The sequence below is a fragment of the Aptenodytes patagonicus genome, chromosome 2, assembly GCF_965638725.1.
Source record: "Aptenodytes patagonicus chromosome 2, bAptPat1.pri.cur, whole genome shotgun sequence".
In the NCBI taxonomy this organism is placed as follows: domain Eukaryota; kingdom Metazoa; phylum Chordata; class Aves; order Sphenisciformes; family Spheniscidae; genus Aptenodytes; species Aptenodytes patagonicus.
This window is the reverse complement of record NC_134950.1, coordinates 48506491-48532931: the sequence shown is the minus strand read 5'-3', so window position 1 is coordinate 48532931 and position 26441 is coordinate 48506491. Positions and strand designations below refer to the sequence as shown.

Sequence of the window (26441 nt, the reverse complement as noted above, 5' to 3'; positions counted from 1 at the left end):
ATAGTTAAAATCATAAGTTTAAAATTATTTTTTTTTAATATTAGGTTGCTTGCCCAATAATTCTCTGATACAAAGATCATTATTTTCTATTCTTCCACTCTAAAAAAAAAGAATTTAAATTTAAAAATATACCTTGTAAGAGATTTCTTCCACAGTTTTAGGGTTTTTTTAAGTCCTCATACTTTTTTTTTTCCCCACTGTAGGACAATTCAGCATTACAGAGATCTTCATTTAGTCTTTCTACTTGCTGTTCAATCTTACACATGCTTTTGCAGATAGTTTCAACTTCTGACTGATACGCCTTCTTTTTTTTTTTGAACTCTTGAAATAAAACAGCCAGTTTTACATTTCTTTTTATAAAGTATATTAACTAAAATAAAAGTAAAACCCATTATTGAGTAAGTAAAGCTAAAACATTTTAAAATCAAAAGCAGTATTTATCATCCTGCTATTTGATCCTGAAAACGCCAAGCTCAAAATTTTGGAGTCTCTTTATTCATGAGTATAAGCCCTGACAGTTCATTGATCTCGAACAATTATATGTATCCATTTCTTTGTTTTCCTATATATCTTTACTGCTAACCTGTATGATAGAATCACAGAATGGCTGAGGTGGGAAGGAACTTCTGGAGGTCATCTGGTCCAACTACCCTGCTCAAGCAAGGCCACCTAGAGACAGTTGCCCAGGACTGCGTCCAGATGGCTTTTGAATATCTCCAAGGATGGAGAATCCACAACCTGCATCGGCAACCTGTGCCAGTGGTCAGTCACCCTCACAGTGAAAAAGTGTTTCCTGATGTTCATATGGAGCCTCCTGTATTTTGGTTTGTGCCCATTACCTCTGGTCTTGTAACTGGGCACCATTGAAAAGAACCTGGCTCCATCCTCTTTGCACCTTCCCTTTAGGTATTTATACACATTATTAAGATCCCCCCTGAGCCTTCTCTTCGCCAGGCTGAGCAGTCCCAGCTCTTTCAGGCTTCATCATAGGAGAGAAGCTCCAGTCCCTTCATCATCTTCATGGCCCTTTGTTGGACTCTCTCCAGTATGTCCATGTGTCTCTTGTACTGGGGAGCCCAGAACTGGACACAGTACTCCAGGTGTGGCCTCACCAGTGCTGAGTAGAGGGAATGACCACCTCTCTTGACCTGCGAGCAACATTCCTCCTAATGCAGCCCAGGATGCTGTTGGAATTCTTTGTGGCAAAGGCACATTGCTGGCTCTTGTTTAACCTGGTGTCCACCAGGACCTCCAGGGCCTTTTCAGCCAAGCTGTTTTCCAGCTGGGAGGCCCCCAGCATATATTGGTGCCTGGTGTTGTTCCTCCCCAGGTGCAGGACTTTGCAATCCTCCTTTTTGAACTTCATGAGGTTCCTTTCGGTGCATTTCTCCAACCTGTTGAGGTCCCTCTGGATGGCAGCATGGCCCTCCAGTGTATCAGCCACTCTTTCCAATCTGGTGTCATCAGCAAACTTGCTGGGGGTACACTCTGTCCCATCATCCAGATCATTAATGAAGACGTTAAACAGGACTGGACCCAATATTGACCCCTGGGGTATACCACTAGTTACTGGCCTCCAACTTGACTTTGTGCTGCTAAGCACTACCCTCTGGGCTTGGCCATTCAGCCAGTTTTCAATCCACCTCACTGTCTGCTCATCCAGCCCGTACATCAACAGCTTGTCTATGAGGATCTTAATGGGAGACAGTGTCGAAAGCCTTACTGAAGTCCAGATAGAGAATATACACTGCTCTCCCCTCATCTGCCAAGCCAGTCATTTCACCACAGAAGGTTATCAACCTGGTCAAGCATGACATCTCTTTGGTGAATCCATGCTGACTACTCCTGATGACTTTCTTGTCCTTGTGTAATGTGCCTGGAAAATGGTTTCCGGGATTAGCTGCTCCATCACCTTCCCAGGGATTGAGGTGAGGCTGACTAGCCTGTAGTTCCCTGGGTCCTCCTTCTTGCCTTTCTTGAACAAAGGAGTGACATTTGCTTTCCTCCAGTCCTCAGGAACTTCTCCCAGTCGCTCAAAGATTATTGAGAGTGTCCTCACAATGACATCAGCAAGCTCCCTCAGCACTCATGGGCGCATCCCATCAGGGCCCATGGACTTATGTATGTCCAGTTTGCTTAAGTTTTCCCTGACCTGATCCTCTTCCACCAAGGGTATGCCTTCCTTGCTCCAGCCTTTCCCCCTGGTCTCTGGGACATGGGATTCCTGAAGGCTGACTCTTGCTAGTAAAGACTGAAGCAAAGGCAGCATTCAGTACTTCAGCCTTTTTCCATGTCCTGTGTTATCAGGTTCCCTGTCTCATTCAACAACGGGCCCCCATTTTCCCTAGTCTTCCTTTTGTGATCTATGCACTTACAGAAGCCCTTCTTGCTGCCTTTGATATCTCTTGCCAGATTCAATTCCATTTGGGCTTTGGCTTTCCTAACTGCATCTCTGCATGCTCAGACAATGTCTCTGTATTCCTCCCAGGTTACCTGTCCCTGCTTCCACCTTCTGTAGGCTTCCTTTTTGTGTCTGCGTTTGGCTGGGAGCTCCTTGTTCATCCATGCAGGCCTCCTGGCATTTTTGCCTGACTTCTTATTCATTGGCACGGACTGCTCTTGAGCTTGAAGAAGGTGATCCTTGAATATTAACCAGCTTTCTTGGGCCCCTCTTCCCAAATATAATATAAAACTATCAATTTTGAATGAGAAGAAAGTGGCAAAAACAGCCCTTTTATCTGAAAGTGTTGAAATTGGTCACACAGTCTCAGTTCTTCTATCTTATAATAAATGGCCAGGTCTAGCGTACTTCATACCAGTGCAATGGTACAGGTTAGTCATACAGCTGGTGAATTCAAATTCCTAAGTATGTTTCTATTTACAGAATTCTTAGGTCACATATAAAACAATTTTAGTTTATTTGCATACAAACAAACTTTCAGTAGAAGTGAAGTCTTTAACAGAAGTGAACTTAAAATACCATTAGATTACACTATCGGATTACACAGCAAAAACCAAACTCAATCAGATACAAAAAACCTACAGGTAAACATTGATATTACCTTGATTGACAGAATACAACCTCTGTATGATTAGAACTTAATATTCTTCAATGGAATGTTTCTTTGCAGAAGAATGGGATAACTGAAAAATAAACTGTTTACTACCACTGAGTATCTGCTGAATTAGAATGATAAACCTAAATGGTATTGTAAGGATCTTCACAGGATATATAACATTGTTTCCGAAACTTAATGTGCAAACCCACAACAGGTTGGCACTGATCACACATTTCCTTAGCTGAATTAGTGGCCAGATTATTTCTCTCAAAGATCAGCTCCTTTAATACAGGGCATCATTTGCTTAGTTAAAGGAAGGAAACATAATTTTCCTTACAAAACTCCAAGATTTCTAACTGCATAAGGACTAAACTTCATGGATTATTTCATACACACACACTCTGCACATTCCACTTTCAGTGCATGCGAACTGCTGGTCCCTAAATATACAGTCTTACAATCAGCAGTATCTTCTATATAGTCCTTGAAAAGCCTGTAAGACAGTGCAAGCCCACAGCAACTTAATTTCCCTTCCCAAAATTCAGGCAATACAAAAGCACAAAGCAAGAGAACAGAAAACATTGCTGGTATGCATCCTGATGAACTATACCTAACATATAACATGCGTGTAGTATGTATTACAATTGCCCTTCCTCTATTAAGAGAATATCCACAGCCAGACTCAACTTACCGTGATTCCCAAGCAGTTGACCAATCTGATGGAGACAGGAACTCAGTCCCAACAGAACTGAAACTGCAATATGATCTTTCCAAAATGCAAAATATGACCTAGAGGCTTTAGCAATGCCACACACCTGTAAGACCCTGTGTTTAGAGCCGTGACTGACTGATTTACATAAATTCACAAAAAAGAATTTTTCAAAGATATTGCAGGAGGTGTAATAGTCCTACCAAAAAACTGAGCTCTACATGAAACAGGAGGGACTACTTTCACCACCTCAGACTGCCAGTGGTGTAACCACAGATTTTTGGCGGAGCTCAGGATGATCTGAATATTTAGAGAAGAAAAAAGAATTTTTCAAAGATATTGCAGGAGGTGTAATAGTCCTACCAAAAAACTGAGCTCTACATGAAACAGGAGGGACTACTTTCACCACCTCAGACTGCCAGTGGTGTAACCACAGATTTTTGGCGGAGCTCAGGATGATCTGAATATTTAGAGAAGAAAAAAGAATTTTTCAAAGATATTGCAGGAGGTGTAATAGTCCTACCAAAAAACTGAGCTCTACATGAAACAGGAGGGACTACTTTCACCACCTCAGACTGCCAGTGGTGTAACCACAGATTTTTGGCGGAGCTCAGGATGATCTGAATATTTAGAGAAGTTGTAAAGCTGCCACTCCTGCACAGGAGATGGCGGTTTTCACTGCACCAGCCGGGAATCGAACCCGGGTCGCAAGAATGGGAATCTTGCATGATACCACTACACCACTGGTGCTTCCCTGCAACTGTTAAATAATCAAATCACCCTGGGCTGTCCTAGGGTGCAAAGCACTGCATAGTCAGTTATCGATTTAGACAGTCCTTAAATACAAGGGATTCCTAGCCCTTTTTTCAGCTGCTGAGACAAAAGAATCTTGCATAGATCTAAAAGATCTTGTTCCCTGTGAATTAAAACACTGGAGATGATTAAGATCTACTACAAGCATGTTAGGAAAAATATAGCCGAGAGTACACATGTGAATGGCCCAAATCTTCCCTAGACGATAATGATCAAAGATGATAACAAGAAGGAGCAACAGAGATTTTTTGGCTGAAGGGAGTCCATATGAAAGCAGACATACTCTGGTACTTCCAAGTCTAAGACCATTTAGTTAGGAGCCATCTCATTAGACAGTAATAATAGTTCTATTCTTTAGACTTTCACAGGTCTGCCTCTATCACATACACTGATTACACTTTCCTGCACACCAGTGTGGTTAGCAATGAGATAGATAGAGACCAATGATACCAATGTGAGTAGTAACCAGGGCTGTGACATAACCATGACTTATGAGAGTTATAACTGTAAGTGGATTACCAGTTACAGACAGACTGACTAAGGAGGTCAAGAAACTAATGCGATGCAGAAGCAGTGGCAAATGAGGAATTTGTGAAGGTACAGTATGTGATGCCTTGAGACCAAAGACCAAATACTTAGATGGGATCAGAAGTAATTACAATACTCCACCCAGCAGAGAGGTTCAAGGGTATTCTGACTACCAGATGAAACTTCAGTTGTAAATCCGTCCCTGAACAAATCATTTCCATACACTTTTGGTAATGGTTTCAGGTTAGTTATTACAGAGTTTCTGAATCCTATAGTCTGATAATACTGATCTGAACTATTCAGACCACAACCACATCACTTTCAAAACAGAAAGTTCTTCTACAGATGGTCTTGTGACCTGATTCTGAAACAGGTCTCATTAATTATTGCATCAGAGATAGATGACTTAATTTTGCAAATTCCACATGTAGAAGACTTACAAATCACATGCTTCATGACACATGCCATTCTCCTAATTAAGTGCTTTTAATATTTCCATATGCCCCATAACATCCTCATATGAACAATACTTACAGTAGACTATGTAGGAAAAAGAATTATCTACCAGAAACAAATTACCTGAAGAAAGTAACACATATTCTAAAATACTGACAAAAGGTCACTGGGCAACTTACTACTCACTTTCCCTAGGGAAGTTTTGAAACAGCCTACACTGGAAACCCTAAAAAATATACTCATCTGATTGTTTCTTAAAATGGGTATAAGTATAGCTAATCTTCTTTTTGGGAAGATAGTGACTAAATGGTTTCACAAATTCATTCCAAAATGTCTATAATTATAAAAAGACTTAAATATCAAAATACCAAAGCCAAAAGAGCAATTCATCTGAACAGTGCAGAGTAAGCAGATCTGTGCTGAAGCTGGAAAGAAATGAAAGGAACCAAACAATGACTGTTCCACTCTGATTTCCTATACCTTTCACGTGGAGCAAAATTGTTTTGATGCATACAAGGCTATCCATGACTCTGGAGGTCAAAACACTTTACGCATGGATGCAAAGAGGAACATAAGTATTTCAACCAGAAAAGCAAGTGGACTACAGCTGAAAGAAGAACTATGGTTCTTCGGCGTATGTGTTCCATACTCCACTCTATGTACAGGTGTTGAAAATTTTATCACAGCTTCTGCAGCTTACTCAGGAACTCTGTCCCCATTTGAGAAGCATGGTAAGTTTTTGATTTTTCTTTCCCTAAGCTTTCATACATTCAGTAGCTGTGCATAGCACGTGGACCTGAGATTTTTTGATCTAATAGTATCTGTAAGATACACTCAGCCATTACATATCAGGTCAAATGCACTGTTTTTCCTCAGCTTCTTTCATCCAAGATGCTTAACATACTATGAAGAAAAGGCAACACAGATGGGAGGTTAATGCTGTCCTGGTTTCACCTGCGATAGAGTTAATTTTCTTCCTAGTAGCTGGTACAGTGCTGTGTTTTGGATTTAGGATGAGAACAATGTTGGTAACACACCGATGTTTTAGTTGTTGCTAAGTAGTGCTTACACTAGCCAAGGACTTTTCAGTTTCTCATGTCCTGCCAGCCAGAAGCTGGGAGGGGGCACAGCCAGGACAGCTGACCCAAACGGGCCAAAGGGATATTCCATACCATATGGCGTCATGCTCGGTATATAAACTGGGGGGAGTTAGCCGGGGGAGGGGTGACCGCTGCTCGGGAACTGACTGGGCATTGGTCAGTGGGTGGTGAGCAATTGCATTGTGCATCACTTATTTTGTATAGTCTTTTATCATTATTATTATTATTTTCCTTTCCTTGTCTGTCCTATTAAACTGTCTTTATCTCAACCCATGAATTTTACTTTTTTTTTCCAATTCCTTCCCCCATCCCATTGGGGTGGGGGGGAGTGAGCGAACGGCTGTGTGGTGTTTAGCTGCCTGCCGGATTAAACCACAACAATGTTCATATGGACAACAAATCCCAAAGTAATCCAGTAATTGGAATTTTGGAATTGGAAATTGGAACTTTTTCCCCACCCAGATACTTGTTCATATAAACTTTGTATTTTAGATCCTTCTAAGCTCAATCACAAGTTACCTGGAGATGATAGGTCTTGGAACACTTTGGGAAAAGATTACTTCAAGATCATTTTGCCAAAGGCAACACTATTTCTGGATGCCTCTGCACAGCACTCAGTATCAGTGTGTGTGAAGATGTCCTCATCAATGCCATCAATACAATCTGAAGTACACTTCTGATTGTAAAAAGCAGGTCCCCTTCAATGGTCTCATAGAAGATACTGAGAGAATATGATATCCATTTTAGAAAATGTAGGAGGTAGAAGCGTCTCTCTCTCTCTCATATCATGAAAAAACACAGGAACTTTTTGAAATTGCTAATTCTCTGTAAGAAGAGGTAAGGATTTTACATTTATTGGCAGGAAGGTGTCTATACGCTGGATTAAGAAAACTTGTAAACCAACTACCTGGTTCATGTAATAAGGTAATTTGAGAAAAAAAGTACAGTATAAAGGGGATCAGCTAGCACAGTATGGCTGTCTTTTTTTTTTTTTCCTCCCCATTAAGAGAAACAAAATTCGAGAAGATTCAGTAATGAACAAGTCAGAAATGGATTAAACAGTGTCCCCATCATGGTCATGAGCAATAAGTTTAAGTCTCTCTATGAAATGGGATCCTGAGTAACAGAAAACACCTTCCCTAATTTCTTCAGATCTGTGCGATGGAAAAGCAGAAAAGAGATTTCAGTGGGCTGGGGATGGGAAGAGACTACCACAAAGTGAAAATAAAGGAGCTGACTAGCAACCAAAACCCCTTCAAATCTAGTAAGAAAATTAATATTATAACAACATAAAAATCTTTGACCTTTCTGACCATTTAGTCCATGTTGCTAAATACATATTAACAAAGAAATCAATTACTAAAAATAGTAAGATCAAACTAGTGAGAAGTAATGAGGAACAGGACGGTGAGAGAAAAACAGCCAACAGATGCTCCTCAAGTTCAACGCAAGTGTAAAGAGAGCTACGGTCTTAATAACAGCAAGATATTGGTAACAAAACTGTTTCAAATAGGTGGGGATAGTGAGATGTAAACGACCAATCCAATCTTACTTTGAGGATAATTCTGAGCAGCAGTAAAGTTCAGAATAGGTACAGAATCCCCTGGACAGGTTTACTGGGTCTGGCTCAGATGTAGTTAACTCTACAGCAGCCCACATGGTGCTGTGTTTTGGATTAGTGGCTAAAACAGTGTTGGTAACACACCAGTGTTTTGGCTATTGCTGAACAGTGTTTGCACTTTCTCTTTTTTCCACTCTGCCCCCCCCCACTAAGTAGGCTGGGGGTGGACAAGAAGTTGGGAAGGGACACAGCAAGGACAGCTGACCCAAATTGGCCAGAGGGATATTCCATACCATTTAATGTCATGTTCAGCAATAAAACTAGGGCAGGGGAAGAAGGAGGTGGGTTTTTTTTTACTTCCAAGACTGGCTGGGCATTGACCTGCTTGTAGGAGTGGCAAGTGATTACTTTTGCATCACTTGGGTGTTGCGGTTTCCCTCCCACACCCCTATTAAACTGTCTTTACCTCAACCCACAAGTTTTTTAGATTTTGCTCTTCCTATTCCCTCCCTCACCATGCTGGGGGTAGGGGCCAGGGTCAACCCACCAGTCTTTTCTGAGACACAATATGGGGGCTCAAGAGGGGTGCAAGATAATGACATATTTGATCAGAGTGTGCTAGACTGAATTTTTAGCTTTTTAGCAGTTAATTTGTTGGTCTTGATAATGGCTGCTTTCAGCTTTTGCTGTCTGCTGGGTTGTTTTGTTTTACCTGAGAGATGTATGATAAAAGCAGTGGCCTTGAGCCTAGTCTGGCATTTGATCCACATTGCTGTCATCCCAGTACTCTGGGAACCATCTCTTGGAGACAATCAGCAATTACACCTTCCCTCTCCTTAGGCAACCTGCTCACCCCAAGACCCCCAGGGATCACCATATAGATGCCAGCCTTATTATGGACCCGCACTTGGCACAGTACACTACAGCCCAGAACTCCTGGGCTCAAGCGATCTGGCAGTCTCCACCTCCTGAGTAGCTCAGGTTGTGTTTGGAGCAAGACGTCTGGTGATAACTATAGCAACTCAAGGCAAAAGGGTTACTTCGGCAAGACACAGACCTTGAAAATGGCAAAAACCACCCCACAGCTTGATGTAACTTGTCAGCATCTTCAGTAAAATTAGAGAACATACAATGCCAGGTGTCTCAATTCCAGGGACAGGTTGTTTCACAGGAAAAGAGAGAGGATACCATGTCTAGTTTGCTGATATATACCATTAATATTGTTATTATCCTTCATTATATGAATGTGGTCACCAAGGATATGAGTTTCAAATGATCTAACTTTGTTCTTTGGGAGATAGTGTCCTGTGCTTCTGATTTATCTAGCAGAACTACATCTGTTAGGATCATCTTGGATGCCAATGACATACACAGATGCTCCAAGGATTTTGTATCTTCTGACAATCTCATTACAGGGTTAATTTTCACGTTTCTTCAACTGGCACATGGAAAGCGATCAACCTATGGATTCATCTGCAGACTCTAACAGAAGGTATCATACATTCTGTCATCTGTTATGAGTCCATGACTCCAACATGGCCCAAATAAGCTCCAGAAATTTGCACAGGATATAGATAGGACAACTGATGGTTTACCAGCTATCCAGAGAACAAAAAAGAACTAGGAGAATTTGGACAAAGTGAAGAACGTCTTCTCTGAAAGTCTTAACAGCCCTTTATCCAGATACAGGTCATACCTGTTACCCTTTGCAACAACCTTGGTGAAGGCCTTGAAGGTGTCGGAACACCACGTGACAGAACTGTATTGAAAGTGGTCCCAAGAGATTGAAAATGCATTATTGCATTGTACAATCAGGTATCTTTAAAAATACATGAAATTACTGTAGTGAAGTTTGAGAGATGAGAACCACTCCTACTCAAGGAATCTCCAATAAAAGCTGGAGCGACCATCTGAACGATCAGCTGCACGTGAAGGTCTGAAACAGAATACCTTTTTTGTAGCTGCTATATTCTGACCCAAAGAGGAAAATTTCCTCACCTTGTCCAGACTGGGAACTGGTTGTAGCTTTCCAACTAAGAAAGATTCTCATAAACAAGGGCTGAGAGAAGGGAGTATACCAGACATAAAAATCTTTGCATTGTATCCAGGATCCAACTGTTTATGATAAGGTTTTTCTATGTATGACTGAAGCAGTCAGTTTGAAAGAGACAGAAGGCAAAATTCACGATGTCCAGCTACACTTACAAAAATGCTACTCTTGTTAAACTATATGAGACAATGAAAGATACAGGTTGCTCATCTTTTTTTTGTTGAAATGCTACCTCTTCCTCTGAAGACAGGTAGTTGCAGGTGAAACATTATCTCTGCTAAACAAAACTGAAATGCTCAAGAAAACACTCTGAGAATAAAGATCACTTGGGAATAAGTAAAGGAATGTTTATTTTTTGCATTATGAGATGATGCCCACCAAATGGTTAAGTCCTCAAAAGAAGACTGCATATCTCATGGTACAAACCATACGTTTACAGATCAGCAGAAGCAGTCAAACTTCCATAAGGACAGAAGAAAAATTGTATCTAAAATCCATTCCCCAGGCTTCAGAAAAGTCATGCAGAAGATATTCTTATTTAGCCAGTAAAGCAGCCTTAACTTAATTGAAGGAGTATACCTTCTTTTCAAAAGCATTAAGACATTTGAGAGTGTCCTCTAAGTTACTGCTGTAAGAACACTTTCCCTTCTTATTTAATATAACAGCCACTATAGAAGACAGGTTTGGGAGAGTTTAATGAAATTGGAACTTCATAGTGGGAACATAATACTTATGATCAAATCTCCATGTCATAGGGTTATTGGGTAACTGATCTAAAATAAGAATTGTTATAAAGGTGAGAGAAAGAAATTAAAATTGTTTAGACAAACCAACACATATTCTCAGTTGACCACTGTATTAGAAATCCTGCCAAAACATAACTACAACAGAAATATTTTAAAGAAAAGTACTAACAGTTGGACACAAAGTTAGAAGTTCAGTCAATAAAGATGAATTGGGGGCTGCTGAGCTTTGGTTTTTACCCACCTTGTACAGGAAATGAGACTATTTAGACTGCATGTGCCCCTAAAATCTCAGGTGATCATGAGATGTATTTCTTGCATGTACTGCATGTTCTAAATAGGAAAGATACACAACTAAGCTTTCTAGGAAGAGTGTTAGAAGACAATTCTCTGTCTTCTTGCAGCCTAGTAGAAGGTGGACAGTCACTCACTTTTTAGTCCTGTTGAAGTAACATGTCAGGACTTTGTTAGTATACAATTAATCAAAACAAGCACTCCGAGTCTTAGACTAACATGAGACAACGTGTTGATTTTAAGAATCACATTCTGATGGAATATAGCAATTAAATAAAATACAGCAGTTCTTCCCTAATTCAAAAGACCATACAGAAATCACAATGTACTCAGAAAGGAAAATGAAAAATAAAGCATAATTATACTGAGAAAGTTTGTGAGAGGCTACAAAAGGCTCGGAGTATCAGGCTAATGATCTGACATGCAAAATATTTCCAATATAAAGCAAGAGATTAGTGGCAGATCAAAGAAATTAAAGGTTTCTGAGCAGAACCAAACATCCTGCCTCTCCCATAGCACTTAATGACAAGCTCCCCAAGAGAACTATAGTTAGTTATAGCCTTTGTTTAAAACACTCCTTATTCAGTCAAGAACTCCAAAAAGATAAAAGGGGATTTTCAAATAAAAAGCCCTACAAACAGCACTCTTCCTTTGAGCTTGCACTCAGTAACACATAAGAGGAATGCATGCAACTTCTAACTTTTAGGAGGGATTAGCAATTCCTTTCTCCCTTAAGAACTAAAATGTTTCATGCTAGGTCAGGGGTCTTGAAAGTAGAATTGAGAGAGTGTAAGGGCTCTATAAAATAGCATTCCAAAAAATCCTTCTAAGAGTTAACTTAAATTATCATAAGAAAGTAATGTACAGAAATCTGGGATTGTATCAGTCTGACTAAGAATCCTGTTTTTCCACTAAAGCAAGATTTAAAAGGTAATTCTTCTGAATTAGTATTTTTCTTTTAAAAAAACCCACTTAAAATTGAATTCTATATTCAGCCTCCACTCATTGTTTCCTGGTACTAGACTAAATAGCAGTCTGAAAAAATATTTCCCCTTCAAAGGATGTCTTCCGATCGTCCTTTGAAGACATAAATAAACAGAGCTCCTGGAATCCTTCATTACTCTGAATTTGTCATAACCATTCTCTGGGTCTTGAATCTGAACTTTCATATGCATTTCTTGAACTCCTGAACATGTGGAAGGACAATAATTAGGACACACTCACAACAATACCGATTATACATGAAATAGGTAATGCTCAAAGGACTTCTCTTGTGAACTTGTCCAGTCTTTCTAGGATGCTTGCAAAGTTTTAGTGTACAAGATGGTCTCAAGTAATAATGCTTCCCAAATCTGTTTTCTGAGAACTCCCCTCTCTCTCCTTAGGTTCTGCATTTGCCTGTACATGTTCTTACCAATCTGAGTTTCCTCTTTCAGCCTATCAGTTAATACTTCCACCACACGCAAGATCTCTCTCCATGTCTTACATGTATGAAGAAATAAAAGTTTTAATCCATCAAAAAAGATGTCAATGAAATTGAAAATAATAAATTTGTAAAGCTACAGCACTAATTCTAAAATGTTCTAATAATCCCAGTAAGTAGTTCCATCAACATCAGAACTAATGAAGCCTGGTTTCTTACCCATTTGTGTCCCATCGTTGATTTACTTCGGTATGTAAGGTGTGAGGTCTAACTTGGAGCATTATTAAGGAGTATGCACATACCTCCTCCCCTCTTTCATCTTTTTATCTCCTCCCTTTTCCCACATCTCTTGTATGAAATTTTTGGGGTCTAGTAAGGAATGTTTTCTTGCTGACAGGATGTCTGTATTCAACTCGGTCATCAATTTCTACAAAACTTATGAGAATCTAATTATTTTCAAGAACTTTTCTTTTCAGTTGACTTTGCTGAAACCAGACAATAAAATCCAAAGTTACTGGGGGGATAAAGAAGATAGCCTGTCAGATACATAAAACCAGCACACACCTAGTGTCCAAAGGAGGAAGGAACTAAAAATTGATTTTATTTGTTGTATTATAAATGCACTGAAAATATTATGTACAATAAAGTATAGTTATTTGGAATCAATAAACTGAGGAGCTACAAAAGATGTGTGCATAATGTCTTACAAGAATTCAAAGAAAATAGAGAAAAACAGTATTTCAGATTCTATGTTTATAAAAATCATATATGAAAAAAATACAAATAAAATTCATAAAAGTTTTTACCAAAATGTTTTGGGGACTGAGGTTTCTGTTAACATACAGAGAATTTCAGAATCTTCCTCATTTTGTTTTATTTTAATTGTCAAAGTATGTTTTTTGTCTTTTACAGAATTTTAGTTATTTTCCTTTCAAGTGAAGGGCAAAAAAGTTATATGATAAATTTCAGCCTGAAGTGATTTTTAATTATTGAAATGTTAAATTACAGACAGACTTAAAATAAAAGCAAGGTTCACTTTTATAGGCATGCTTTCAGTGAAGAAATAACGCTTGCTTCCTATATTTATATTGCAGGCATTACCTATATCTAAATTTTTGCAAAAACTCTTCATTTTCTTCCTCAAGTTCTTCATTTTCACATTTCAAAATGTCCAATGCTTCATTAATTTTGAGAAGCTTTTGCTTTATATAGATCACTTTCCCTGGTGGACTTCTAATGAACATTAAAACATTAAGACACCTTTAGCATAAGTTGAAATTATTTCAGGCCAATGCAGAAAATGCAAGCATGCAAGCATTTTTACTTCTTTTCTATAAAAACAATAAAAAACTTACTAATTCTTCCACAGCTTTAATCACTTCAGAAGAATCATCTGCTATTTTTATGCTCTCATCTCCTTGGGCAGCTATTTTGTTATTCAAATCTTCTATATAGAAAATATTTTGTAAAGTAAGTAATACAAATATCTCCTATATTTCTTTGTAATAATTAAAAGATATATTTAAAAATAAATTTAAAAGGAAGGCTATTAAACAGTAACTAGAGATATTTCATGCTATATTATTCATATGCACATTGCCATTGCGATGTATCCCAGCAGAATCTTTAGACTTCACAGTATCAGTAAGCACACACTCACAGCCTGCTAATTCGTACATGACATATGTGGTATAATTAAGCAGAATACCTTAAGTTCCTCTCAGCCTCGAGATTTTCCTCAATATCTCAGTATACCTATTGACTTAACACAGATTCATGCAGAGATTCAATGATGGATCAATCACTGGAGCTTAAGGAAAAATGAGGATGTTAGGGAAGCATCTAGAGGATAAGAAAAACATCTAAAGTGGCTTTAGATAGATAAAGGCATGCCTGCTCACATTGAGCCTAATGAACTTTGCTTCCTTCACCTCTCTTTCCTCTGCAGAGGCTGAAACAACATAGCTATCCTGGCAAGAACTTACCTATACAATCTCCATAGAGATATGGGTCTAACTGGAATATGACTAGACAACAAATGTGTCCAAGCAGGATCAGGGTTGATAAGGATGTTAGCATAAGGGTAGAGAATACACATGGGAAGAGCAGGACAGAATTAGGACACAGGTACCCTAAATGGCATGTAATTTCCTACTGCTACGTCAAGAATCTGATGAAAAGCAGATTTATGTAAAATACTTTCTGACTATGTCCCAGCAGCTAAGGAGGGAAACAATATAGGTTTTGTCTTGTTATCTTGTCCAGAATGTCATAGCTGTGTTGTACTTCTCTAGGATTCTGCTGATTGTCCTTGTATGGCTGAACCTTCCTAACTAGGTGGGGACTGAAGGTCCTAACCTGAATGGTTAGGGATTATAAAACACGATCTATGAGGAAAAACTGCAAAGAAGCACCTTTACTAATCTAGAAAAAGGAGATGAACAAGCAAATTGTTAAGTCTTTCAATATGTAAAATATTCTACGAAATATAGTTCAGGGGAAGTGTGAGAAAGATAAAGAAATTGCTTATATCTACAGGGAAAAAAACTCCAATGGATTAAGTATGAGCAAAATGGCCCAGTTTTTAAATTGCTAGTACATGGGAAAAACATGATTCAGAAATATTTTTCCTTCTTTCAGTGTTTTTAGACCAAACATTTTGACAGGAATGACCTGAAATACTGCCACACTGTGCAGGTAATTAATGAAGACAAAAGAATAAAGGAAGAATAGTTAAGTATGAGATTAATTTTCTAAGAAGGGTTTCTTCTAGTCTTTGAAGAGCAAAGCCCACGTAGATACAGAAAATGGATTAATGCATACAGATACCTTTTGTAATGCAAATCTGGGTAACATGGAAAAAAGAAAACTCAGAGTTGTCCCTACAGTGTCAAAAGTTGTAACACTCCCAAGAACTCATATATAAAATTTAAAAAAACAGCATGAACTAAAACAAGGAAAAAAAGCCAGGAAAAAAAATGCAGAAAAATATTAGTTCACATCACTAATTCTGTCTTGAAACTTGTTGACCTACGTCATAATTGACATGTTATAATTTGGATCCAATTCAAACCCTCTGAAGTCACTGAAAATAATCCCAATATTTTCCCGATTACCAAAATAACTCCATTGTCCCAGTAACATTTCTATGATGATCAGAAGAATCACTTTGAGCTTTCTGAAAATCCACTATTATTTGTAAAGGTTTATTCAGTTAGTTGGTTTAGTCATGTTTTTGAAGGAAATTGACAATAACAGAACAGTTTTATGCTAAACCTAACTCTGGCTCACCAAAGGTGGTCACCAAATGGAGCAGTTTCATGCTCCACCTTACCCCTGTTGCACATTTCTCTCTTTCCGTTGTGTTGGTCTTAATACCCAAGTAGTACCTACTGAAGTATATCAGGTCAGGCAAACCCAGCTGGAAACAAATCTAGAAAATTAAAAAAAAAAAAAGGTTTACTAATAAGTATTGGCTCTATTTGAAAATAGTGGTTTTCTAGTTATCAGTTGGTAGCAATTGCTGGTGCCAGTAACAGGAAGAAAACTGTAATACACAGTTGGAAACAAACGGCAAGAACACGCCCATTGGTTGTTGTCTAATATGACTTTATCTTTACTTTTCCGAGGGGTGTGCTTTGGGTTTTTTTGCTAAGTTCTAGGCATGCTTGGTGGATTCAGCTTCTCAGAAATACTCCACCTAGATTCTGGATTCCACTGGACCTAGCTATCTAGATGCACAAACCACAACAGTACTGGGCATGTACAAGAGAATGAATTTCATATTTTATTTATACATATATACATACACATAAATACACATACATATGAAAAATAACAAGTTCTGTTGTGGGCATTGAAACCCTGTTTTAGGCATTTTCTATTGGTTCCACATATGGAGCTGTCAATTAATTGAAAACTCCTAGCCAGGCAGTGTGAGGAACTCCAGTTCAGATTTTAAACTGCCAAGTACAAGATTTCAAAATGAATGCTAGACAAATATAGCAGAAAACAGGGGAATTTTAAGTAAAATAGGGTATCACTCTGCATGCTGTAAGAGTGCATCACGTGCCATCTCAGGTCAAAAAATCTACTAATTCAAGAGGACACTTATGCTGTCGCACTAAATGCACACTTTCTTCCAAATGATTTAAGAAGATAAGCAATATTAAGCAGATATGCATCCAACAACTAAAAATATCCAGGTCACTTAAAGGAATGTAAGATGATTATGATATTTTTAATAAATAAAGCTGAAAAATAACACTACAACAGAAGAATGAACATGAAAGTTCTATAGAATCTACCACTTTCTATTTTTAAATCAGTATTTGTGCTTTTACTTTTACAGAGGACCTTAACTCTTAAACATACAAAATATTCAGGCATTCATGTACTTTTCAATAAAAGATACTCATTTATTTGCTTGTTTATAAATATTCAAGACTCACTTTGCTGTTCCAACATTTTGCATCTTCCTGGATTTCTGCTTTTTGCTTCACTAACTCCTCAAGGTGTTTTTCATCCTTTATAATCTTCTCCTCTGTTTCTTTTAACTTCATACAGTATTCGGTCCAAATAAATTCAGAATGCTTTAACTCATTCCTAATAGAAATACACACAAAGTGAATCCATCTATTTGGAAATATTCCAAGGTAGTCCCTCTCCATAAAGGAAAATGTAAAGCAGATCTGAATTAGTAAAGATTTATTTTGATTCTCTACTACGTTTCTTGAACAGGTATGCATGAAAGAATTTCAAAATATCTACCCTGGCAAGTTCATGCAATTTCAGCCAGATATCAAAACTACTCATGCTACCAGTTCACTTCCACTTAAACAGCCTGCCAACATTACAACTTCTAATTGCACCTCTGAACAGGTATTGGTGTAGTTAAGCACAAGACTTTGTTTCCTACCTCACACGTTAATTAAACAAAATAGGAGTAAGCTTCTTTCTCTGCTAGTGGCTGAATCTAGTTCAGAGCCATCTTCACTTAATCAATCCACTGCACTGTCATCTTGTGGACAAATGTCTTTTGTGAAGAAAGTTTTTTACTGACATCAATTCCTCATGTAAAAAGGAAATTGCAGACAGTAGGCAAGGTCAAAGGAGGGCATAAGGACTTTACTTTCACTCTGAATAGCAGATTTATCAGCATTATGATATGGAAAACTGGCCCTAATGGCATAAAGAGATAATAGTAACTACAACAATCGTCAGGAAAACACTCCCACAAGACCCTGGCAGGCCTCATTATAGACTGTGCACAGGCCTTTTGTTACAGCCATGTATGAGAATGGATTTGGTGAAAGAGAGAAGAAATAGAGGGACATCAGGTTAAAATTTTACAATGACTACTGCTGCTTGTCCATTATTTTTATTATTGTTTCAGCAGGCAGAAAAGAGGAGTTTCCCCCATGCTCCCCAGAGAACTATCTTGGTCAATAACATATTCCGAAGCATGCCTTAAATGGCAAAATAAATCCACCTCAGCAGAACTAAGACCAACAGTAGTTGAATTTTAGAGACATCTACTGCATTACAACCCAAATAAAACCTGAACAAGTTTTGCATACTTAAACACAGTAAATCAACAGAAAACAATACTAAAGAGACTTCATCACTAATTCAAGAGCCATTCCTACACGATTATTTGACAGACACTCTTCCTTTATTTGCTTCCAAGATTTCCATCTAGTGATGGAGAAAAGACTTATTTGCAAGTCACATTCCAAATGTCACAGAATAATATATATATATATATATATATATATATATATAACACGAGCGTGAAACCCAACACTTCGAACACCTCTACTTTCTTAGGTCCCACCACCCATGAAAGAAACATATAAATGATACTTGGAATTATTCTAATGACAGACACGTAACAGGCATAGACTGTAATTTTCTTCTCATGTTACCTATCAGCTACAACTTTCTGGGTATAATCTCATGGAAAAATACAGTACTACCAGCCACAGCGAATACGTGTAAAAATAACAGACTGTGCTGTGTGATGTAACTCAGTATTTTGAGTTTCATGCAATCTTTATCATTTTCTCACTGATGGCACTGAACATAAAGAAGAGTATCAACTGCGGAAGAGTCTTTCAAGTCTGTGCCATCACAAATCTGTCTTTCTCACACCTATCAATACCACGTTATTCTAGTCCTCCTCAGATGGCAGCTGAAGGGTCGACTTTCTCTGTAATGTAAGTATGACTTTAATTACCAGTCTAGCAAATGGCTGGGGGAAAAAAAAACCATACAGTAGGCAAAAAAAATTAATTTCTTCACTGAGGGGTAGAAAAAAGTCTTCTACTCGACTTTTTCCCATAGATGCTGATATTCCTAAAAACACTTGTATCATTAGCATTTTTAGTTTAATTTACATTCACACAAACAAAACAGGTTGCAAGGTGCACAACAGTCTACATCACTGTCATGTGGTATGAATAGGAAATCACTTAACTAGGTGAAACAGAACATATACATGGTATATTTCTGTCAGTATAGCTGATGAATTTCCGGTATTAGTTACCTATTGCCATTATCATGGGGATTTTACTTACATTATGACTTGTTTCAAAAGAACAAAGAGTTCCTGTAAAGCAATTTCAATGCACCTCAGAACAAAGGCTTGTTACAGGAAAACACCACACTTTCTTGCACATGAAACAAACTCAAGAGCCTTGATTTCCACCAAGACTACAAAAACAAAACAGGAAAACTGCCCACACTGCCCTGCAACTGCTAAGCAAGCCTACAGCTGTGACACAGTGACAGAATTCTAAAGGGAACTGAAGAAAATCCTGCATAAAAGACTATGAAAAAGTGAAGTAGTCAGAAGGCGAGATGAAAAATCTGAATACTAATGAAAAAATGCAGAAGTAAGATTAAACGATCAATTTTCATTGAAAGAATAGGTCAACAGCATGCTATCTCAAAATCCCATATCTGTTGCTTTGATATATTTACAAATGATCTGAAAGGGCAAGGAGTAGTGAAATTAAAACTCTGCATACAATGTGATTACAATAAGCGAGGCCAAAAAGAACTAAGAAACTAAGAAAAATTTCAAGACAAACTAAGTAACTAGGGAACACAACAGCACATACCATTTCGTGTCCAAACTCAAAAGAAGTGTAAGATCAGAGATCAGCAATCAGTACACCTTAAAATTCTAAATTAACTGTATGAAATTGAGAAAGACATGTACATATTTCCATAAACACTCGGAAAGTCTACTCAACATTTAGCACAGTTAAAGAAGCTACGAAGGTGTTAGATTAAGTAAGAAATAGGATGAAAAACATCAGAATAAAAAATGAGAGTAAGACATCCCTGTTATTGACATGGCTTAATTTGGAATATTGTTTGCAATATCTTTCAACCCACTTCAGAAAAGTGTATCATGGAAGTGAAAAGCAGTCTGAGGACATCCCTGGAAAGGTCATAAAATACAGAAGTCTTTTGAAAGCACACGGAAAATAATGGAAGTTGCTTTAGAAAACAGATAGGAAGAAGGAACAAAGTAAAAATCCAAAGTCACAGAGGATTTAGGCTAGTGAAGAAGGATCACAATACACAGCAATATTTATCATTGCATACATCTTAAGGCTTAGACTCCCAAACTACAGCAATTTGCCTACAAGAGGAGAATAACAAATCGCTGCTGATCGCACTTTGTAAATATGAATTGATAAGGAATAAAGTTTAATAGTAGGTATATGCTGGAATAGTTAAAAAAAAGAAAAGTGAAGTCATATACTTTTAACATTATTTATTCTGGTATTACATGATAAAACCACCTCAAGCAATGGATCACTATAACCATTGCTAACAATTCTTGCCAGCAGCTAGTAATTCAGACAAGCTGACAGAACACGAAATAGGCCAGTGAAACACTAAACTGATTTGCAGAGTATCTGAATACATAGCAATAAATCACACTACATTTTTGGTAATACTTCTTACTCAGGACCTGTTCTTTCTCATAATTAAAATCAACATGAGGTTTGCAATGAACTTTACCAGTTACAGAACCAGGGTCCATGCTGCCTGATTTCTCTCAGCTGGAACCCACGGAGGAGCTAATGAGCATTTGATCAGATCATCTCTATATACATATTTAAGCTATAATTAAAATTCCAAACATTGTGAAGCTTGCACTCACAGGCTCATACCCATCAAAAGTAAGTATTATCTCCTACTCCTCACACACCTCTTCCTTTGTTTAGACACACATAGTGACTTTAATTGGAGAATCACAAGGTAATTTTCAGAAGTCACTCCAGCTTTGACAACTGTTGGTATTACAGAATTCTGGTCTCAGGTTTTGTATAATAAAATACTTGGGGTTTAGCCATATTTCTGACTACAATTCTTATTTTCATATACTAATATTCTTTCCAGATTGCAAACTAGGCTCTGAAATGAAAAAACTTAAGCTTTAGTTAACTGAACATAAACACGTTGACTGTCAATCTTTTTAATCTTAGAGGTAATAAAATATAATTAGCATAATATCTCTAATATAGTGTCAAAGTAATCCTGAACTCAAGAAAAATAAGACCAAGAAATTCACTGTAAAGGTTAGAATAACAAGGGAAAAAGTCAGACATGCTGACAAAAGAAACAAGTCAGAGAGAGACACTTATTTCTCTAGTATTGCTAAGCTGTCCATCTTACAGAAAAATACTTTTTTTTATTCTACACTGACTCACCCTTACTGAGACACAGACAGTTTAGATCTTATTACAAGTGCACAGACACTTTATGAGTGCAAGACTGGAACTTCTTGAGCAGCAACACCGTTTGAGTAAATTTGTGTTACCCAGGATGCCTCCTGCTCCCGTATTAAAGTATAAACATATTACAGGAAGAGCTATGATCCTTCTTTAATTCTGCAGTTTAGTGCCAATGGCAGAGAGATCCACAGTGATATAGTCTTTTAAAGAAACAGGATTATTGCGTCTAAATAACCTTCCTTTCTTCAAGAATGTGTCAGTAAGGTTTCTGCTTTAGCTGACTGGCAAGCACAGATCTCCCTGGATAGCAGACATCAAAAGCACCAGTCATATTAGCCAAAGTAATGATTTCCTGAGGTTGGTATCTACCCCAAAATACACTGTAAGAGTGCTCTGTTTTCCAAAAGTCAGTGTTACTTTGTGCTGTAGGCTTAACAACTTGTAAGATTCTGAGGCAGGCAGTAAGTACTCCTTCTGTGGGACTGAAAAAGGTGTTTCAAGTTCCTGAGCACTAATCAGTTCTTGAAATAAAGTTGCCGAGATGTTATAATCTATAGAAACTTGAAATGATACAACCAACCCCCATTATTTTTATCAGGTGCAGCTCTTTACCATGGCCTACTGAGCACCATAAATGGTAAGCAAAACAATCACACTTATCAATTCCAATTATTTCTTGAACAAAGAAATCTAAAACCAACAGAAAACAGCTACAGAAGCTATGACCTCTTCATTATGTCCCTCTGAAAGTGGGTCCCTTCACAGAGGGGACCAAAATACCTTACTCTGAAATTCTACTGTGTGCCTTGTTTTATTCTATCATATATTACTAAAACAGTTTACACACAGGTTAAAAAGTATAACAATTCTTCCTATTTGGTACATCAAATAAAAAGGTCACTCGCAGTACCCTAAGCTCTCACAACTACTCAGTTATTTGAGGATTTGGTGTTGGCCTCCATGGTAGACAAGCCTACAAAAGATAGTTCACTGACAGAATGCAGTAATTACAATGGGCTTGTGTATAAGTATACTGGTTTTGGCTGGGATAGAGTTAATTTTCTCCTAGTAGCTTGTATGGTGCTATGTTTTGGATTTGTGCTGAAAACAGTGTTGATAACACAGGGATGTTTTAGCTGTTGCTGAGCAGTGCTTACACAGAGTCAAGGCCTTTTCTGCTTCTCACCCCACCCCACCAGCGAGCAGGCTGGGGGTGCACAAGACGTTGGGAGGGGACACAGCCAGGACAGCTGACCCCAACTGACCAAAGGGATATCCCACACCATGTGACATCTGCTCAGCAATAAAAGCTGCAGGGAGGAAGGAGGAAGGGGGTTGTTCGTTCGGAGTGATGGCGTTTGTCTTCCCAAGTAACCATTACGTGTGACGGAGCCCTGCTTTCCTGGAGATGGCTGAACACCTGCCTGCCCATGGGAAGTAGTGAATGAATTCCTTGTTTTGCTTTGCTTGTGTGCACGGCTTTTGCTTTACCTATTAAACTGTCCTTATCTCGACCCACAAGTTTTCGCACTTTTGCCCTTCTGATTCTCCACCCCATCCTGCTCAGGGGGAGTGAGCGAGCAGCTGTGTGGGGCTCAGCTAACCTACTGGGGTAAAACCATGACAATAAGCTATTCATAACTGCTTACTTTCTGTCTTTTTAGAAAGTCTGGCAGGGTGCTGCTGGCCTGTAAACATGTAAAATCACAAAGTTTATTTCTGCTAGTAACGATTCCTAGATTTTGATGTTTTCTTGACAAAAGACGGGCTGACATGTGGCATAAGATTCTTACATATGTACAGATGAGAACCATCTTTGGCAAATAGGCTTTCACTGAGCAGAACTGAATAACAGCTCTTACAAATACTACATCAGTACTGGTGTGAAGAGTAGTTCTTGTAGTTCACAGTCATATTTGGAAGCATAGGGAAAGACTGTCAGCATTCTAGAATCACCCAGTTATCTAGCAGACACAGATGGCCCATCTCTTTGGGGGACCTAACTCTACTGCCAGGAACTTTGTGAAGTCTAAATTCCACTGTTAGTCCAACAAAAATAATCCTCTTCTAAAAATGATAAGGGAGTATTTTGTGTTCGCAGTACTTCCTGCGAGCTGAATGGATGTAAGCATCAGTGAGCAGGACAGGTTTACAGCCACTACTGTACATCAGGCACTTTCTTACATCAACCCTCTGGAATACTAAAGCAGTGCATGCTGTCCCAACTCAGGTAGTACATAGCACAACTGGATTTATGGAACTGGCATATAAATTCCTAGTGAATCTAGGTAGTTCTGAATTAATAGAATGAACCAAATTTGATTATTTACTACAAAATGTATATACTCCATTGATTTTGAAATACCTGGTATTTGAAGAACAGTTGCTGTCACATGGCTGCAATACGGAAACATCTGTTACCGCCAGTAAGGTTATCTCGAAAATTAACTGATGTCTTTCAATTATGCCTGTAAGCTTTCCTCATCTCAAGTGAAAAAGAGCCACTGTGTCACTTGCTACTTTGCCAAATAAAACCTGGCAACAAGCCATAGGCATATGCAGCAAAGCCGAGTGCAACCTCCTACCAAACATGAAAGTACTTGGTATTCTTGTTCTTTGGCATAGTTATTCTTGGTGCTGACTCTATCTGTACGTTCAGTGACAGAAAGGAGAGATTACTTGTCAGTGACTGGCCATTAGTGGTGTTCTACTGTTACTATAGCTCCATTTGATAATTCAGGGGTTAATAGCCTGACAAGAGGTTACAGTGAAGAAACGGCAACATAAGTCATTGCCATACAGAAGCTACCTTGCAATCCAATAAAGTTACAGTAATTTTGTTTGTTTGCTAAAAGAAAGAAAGACAAGGTATTTTGATAAGTTCAAAAGTATGTGGTGTTGGCTAGAATTGTTCTGGGTAATATGCAAGTTCAAAATTAAGTTATAATTATAACTACGGTACTATGATAAATGCTGATGTTCAATGCAAGTAATTTGTGCAGTCTATAAGAATGATAGCAAAAAGTTCTGTCAAAGGGACTAAAAATTCATAAGTAAGTAAAATAAGGTAAAAATGGCATGCTTTAGGAGTCAATTCATAGAACTTTCCATTTGGGTTTATTTCTGGACATCATCCCTTCCTTATTCTGCTAATGCAAGCTAAGACAAACAAAGCAAACACTTCTTTTATGTACAATTCTATTAATTTTAATTTTACAAAAATCAGAATTTAAAATAAAAGCAAATTTTCTATAGTTTGATTGCCACTATTAAAACTAACAGGACATTATAAAACCATATTGAATAGCTCTTACTTGTATTGACTCAATAGCACCTCAGCATATTTAATTTCCTCATACATAGATTTTATCTTCTTTTCAGATTCTTCATCAATTCTTTTCATTGCCTTCTGGATTTCCATGAGTTCACAACGAACATCGCTATATATTTTTGATGTCTAAGAAAATAAAACAAGTTTTCTGAAAGATGTTATATAAAAAATCATACATAATGGTTAAAATAAAAACTAATTTCAAGATTTGTCTGATTCTTTGCAGTTTAAAAATTGAAGTTTAAAGTTGAGGTAGTACTTTGTGATGTCATACAACTTAACAAATTCTGCATGGTCTGCAACAGATACAATCCTAGTGAAAGACAACAGAATGTGTGTGGTAAAATTGCATAACATAAAGAAATGTTAGCAAGAGGGCTTTCATTCTGTTACAAAACTTTGAAAAGGTGGCTACTTCCATGGGAAGATAGTGACCTCTGGAGCAGAAAGAAAGAAATAATGTTAAAAGAAGCCACTGAGGTTTCACTCAGTAATCTGACAGCATCATTACCTCAACATCTCCTACAGGATGTGCAAGACAGCAATCACCTGTGTAAAAGAGGGCCTGAGACAATGCAGACAATGAACACAATTTTCAATGGTATAAATAGTACCAGGACACCCAGTTCCTAACAACTCTCAAATAGATAGGCACGTCTATTGTCTCTGCTTTTTAAAATATTACAAATATAAACAAATAACATGATATAAAATCTTTATTAGAATCTAGCACTTCACTGCTCAAACTAGTTCTCTGGATATTAAAAGCTAGAGATTCAAAATTAAATAATTGTTTTAATTGCAAAGAAAATTAAGTATCAGCTGCTTTTTTGAGGCCATGGGAGGAAAAAACAAACCTGAATAATGAACAGCATATAAATTAGAGCACAATAAAAGTCATTAATATTTTGACAATTAGAAATTTTGTTGAAATGAAATATATAAATAAGTTACAGTAACACCAAATCTATCTTCTTATGATAGGTAGTGTCACTTTTTGGAAAGAAAGGGAAAAAAACCACCCTGAAAAAACATATTTATTTAAAATAGTCTTTAGAAAATGAATATTTTAAGTCTACTTCCTGAGTTGTATTTTAGCACACCTCAATATTTAAACTGAATACAATATATTCTAAGACATTAACAAGAAAAAAGGATACAAAATAAAAAACAAAATAACCAACTTGATTTTAATTAGCCAGTATTTTGAACATGTCTCATAACACTGATAGAATGGTGAGCTATTTCATAGGTCAGAACTAATTCATGATAATTCTCATATTATTTGTGCAATAGGCAATTAACTCTTTTTAATTTTAGAAGTATTTTGACATGACTGTTGAGTCCTCAAAATATGAGAAGTTCAAAATAAAACAAGTTAAAATAAACAATATTTATTAAGAATCTCCTACAAACAAAAGACCAGTTTTAGACTGTAAGTACCTTGAAAAAGAGATTAATCTGTGGATTTGTATTTAAGACTTACTATAGAAAATATACAGAAAACATAATAATTAGTAATAAAATCTGTACTTGAAGTAGCACAGTATACCTCCCTTTTTAGACACCAATGTTAAGCTACCTACAACTTTACTACACTTTGATTATTCAGCTTGAC

The 26441-nt window shown here is 37.6% G+C and overlaps 1 protein-coding gene and 1 non-coding gene across 2 annotated transcripts in view; both read right to left on the bottom strand.

Annotated features, from left to right (window-relative positions):
* Window positions 1-26441, bottom strand: part of CCDC178 (coiled-coil domain containing 178) — a 197725-nt gene that overhangs the window by 152106 nt on the left and 19178 nt on the right. Inside the window, 7 exon segments of the mRNA XM_076328954.1 lie at window positions 133-168; window positions 170-350; window positions 13838-13942; window positions 13944-13969; window positions 14092-14183; window positions 17184-17341; window positions 24807-24949. Coding sequence (XP_076185069.1) covers window positions 133-168; window positions 170-350; window positions 13838-13942; window positions 13944-13969; window positions 14092-14183; window positions 17184-17341; window positions 24807-24949 — 741 coding nt within the window.
* TRNAG-CCC (transfer RNA glycine (anticodon CCC)) lies at window positions 4448-4518 on the bottom strand. Its single transcript has one exon. It is a non-coding gene; the product is annotated as a tRNA-Gly (tRNA).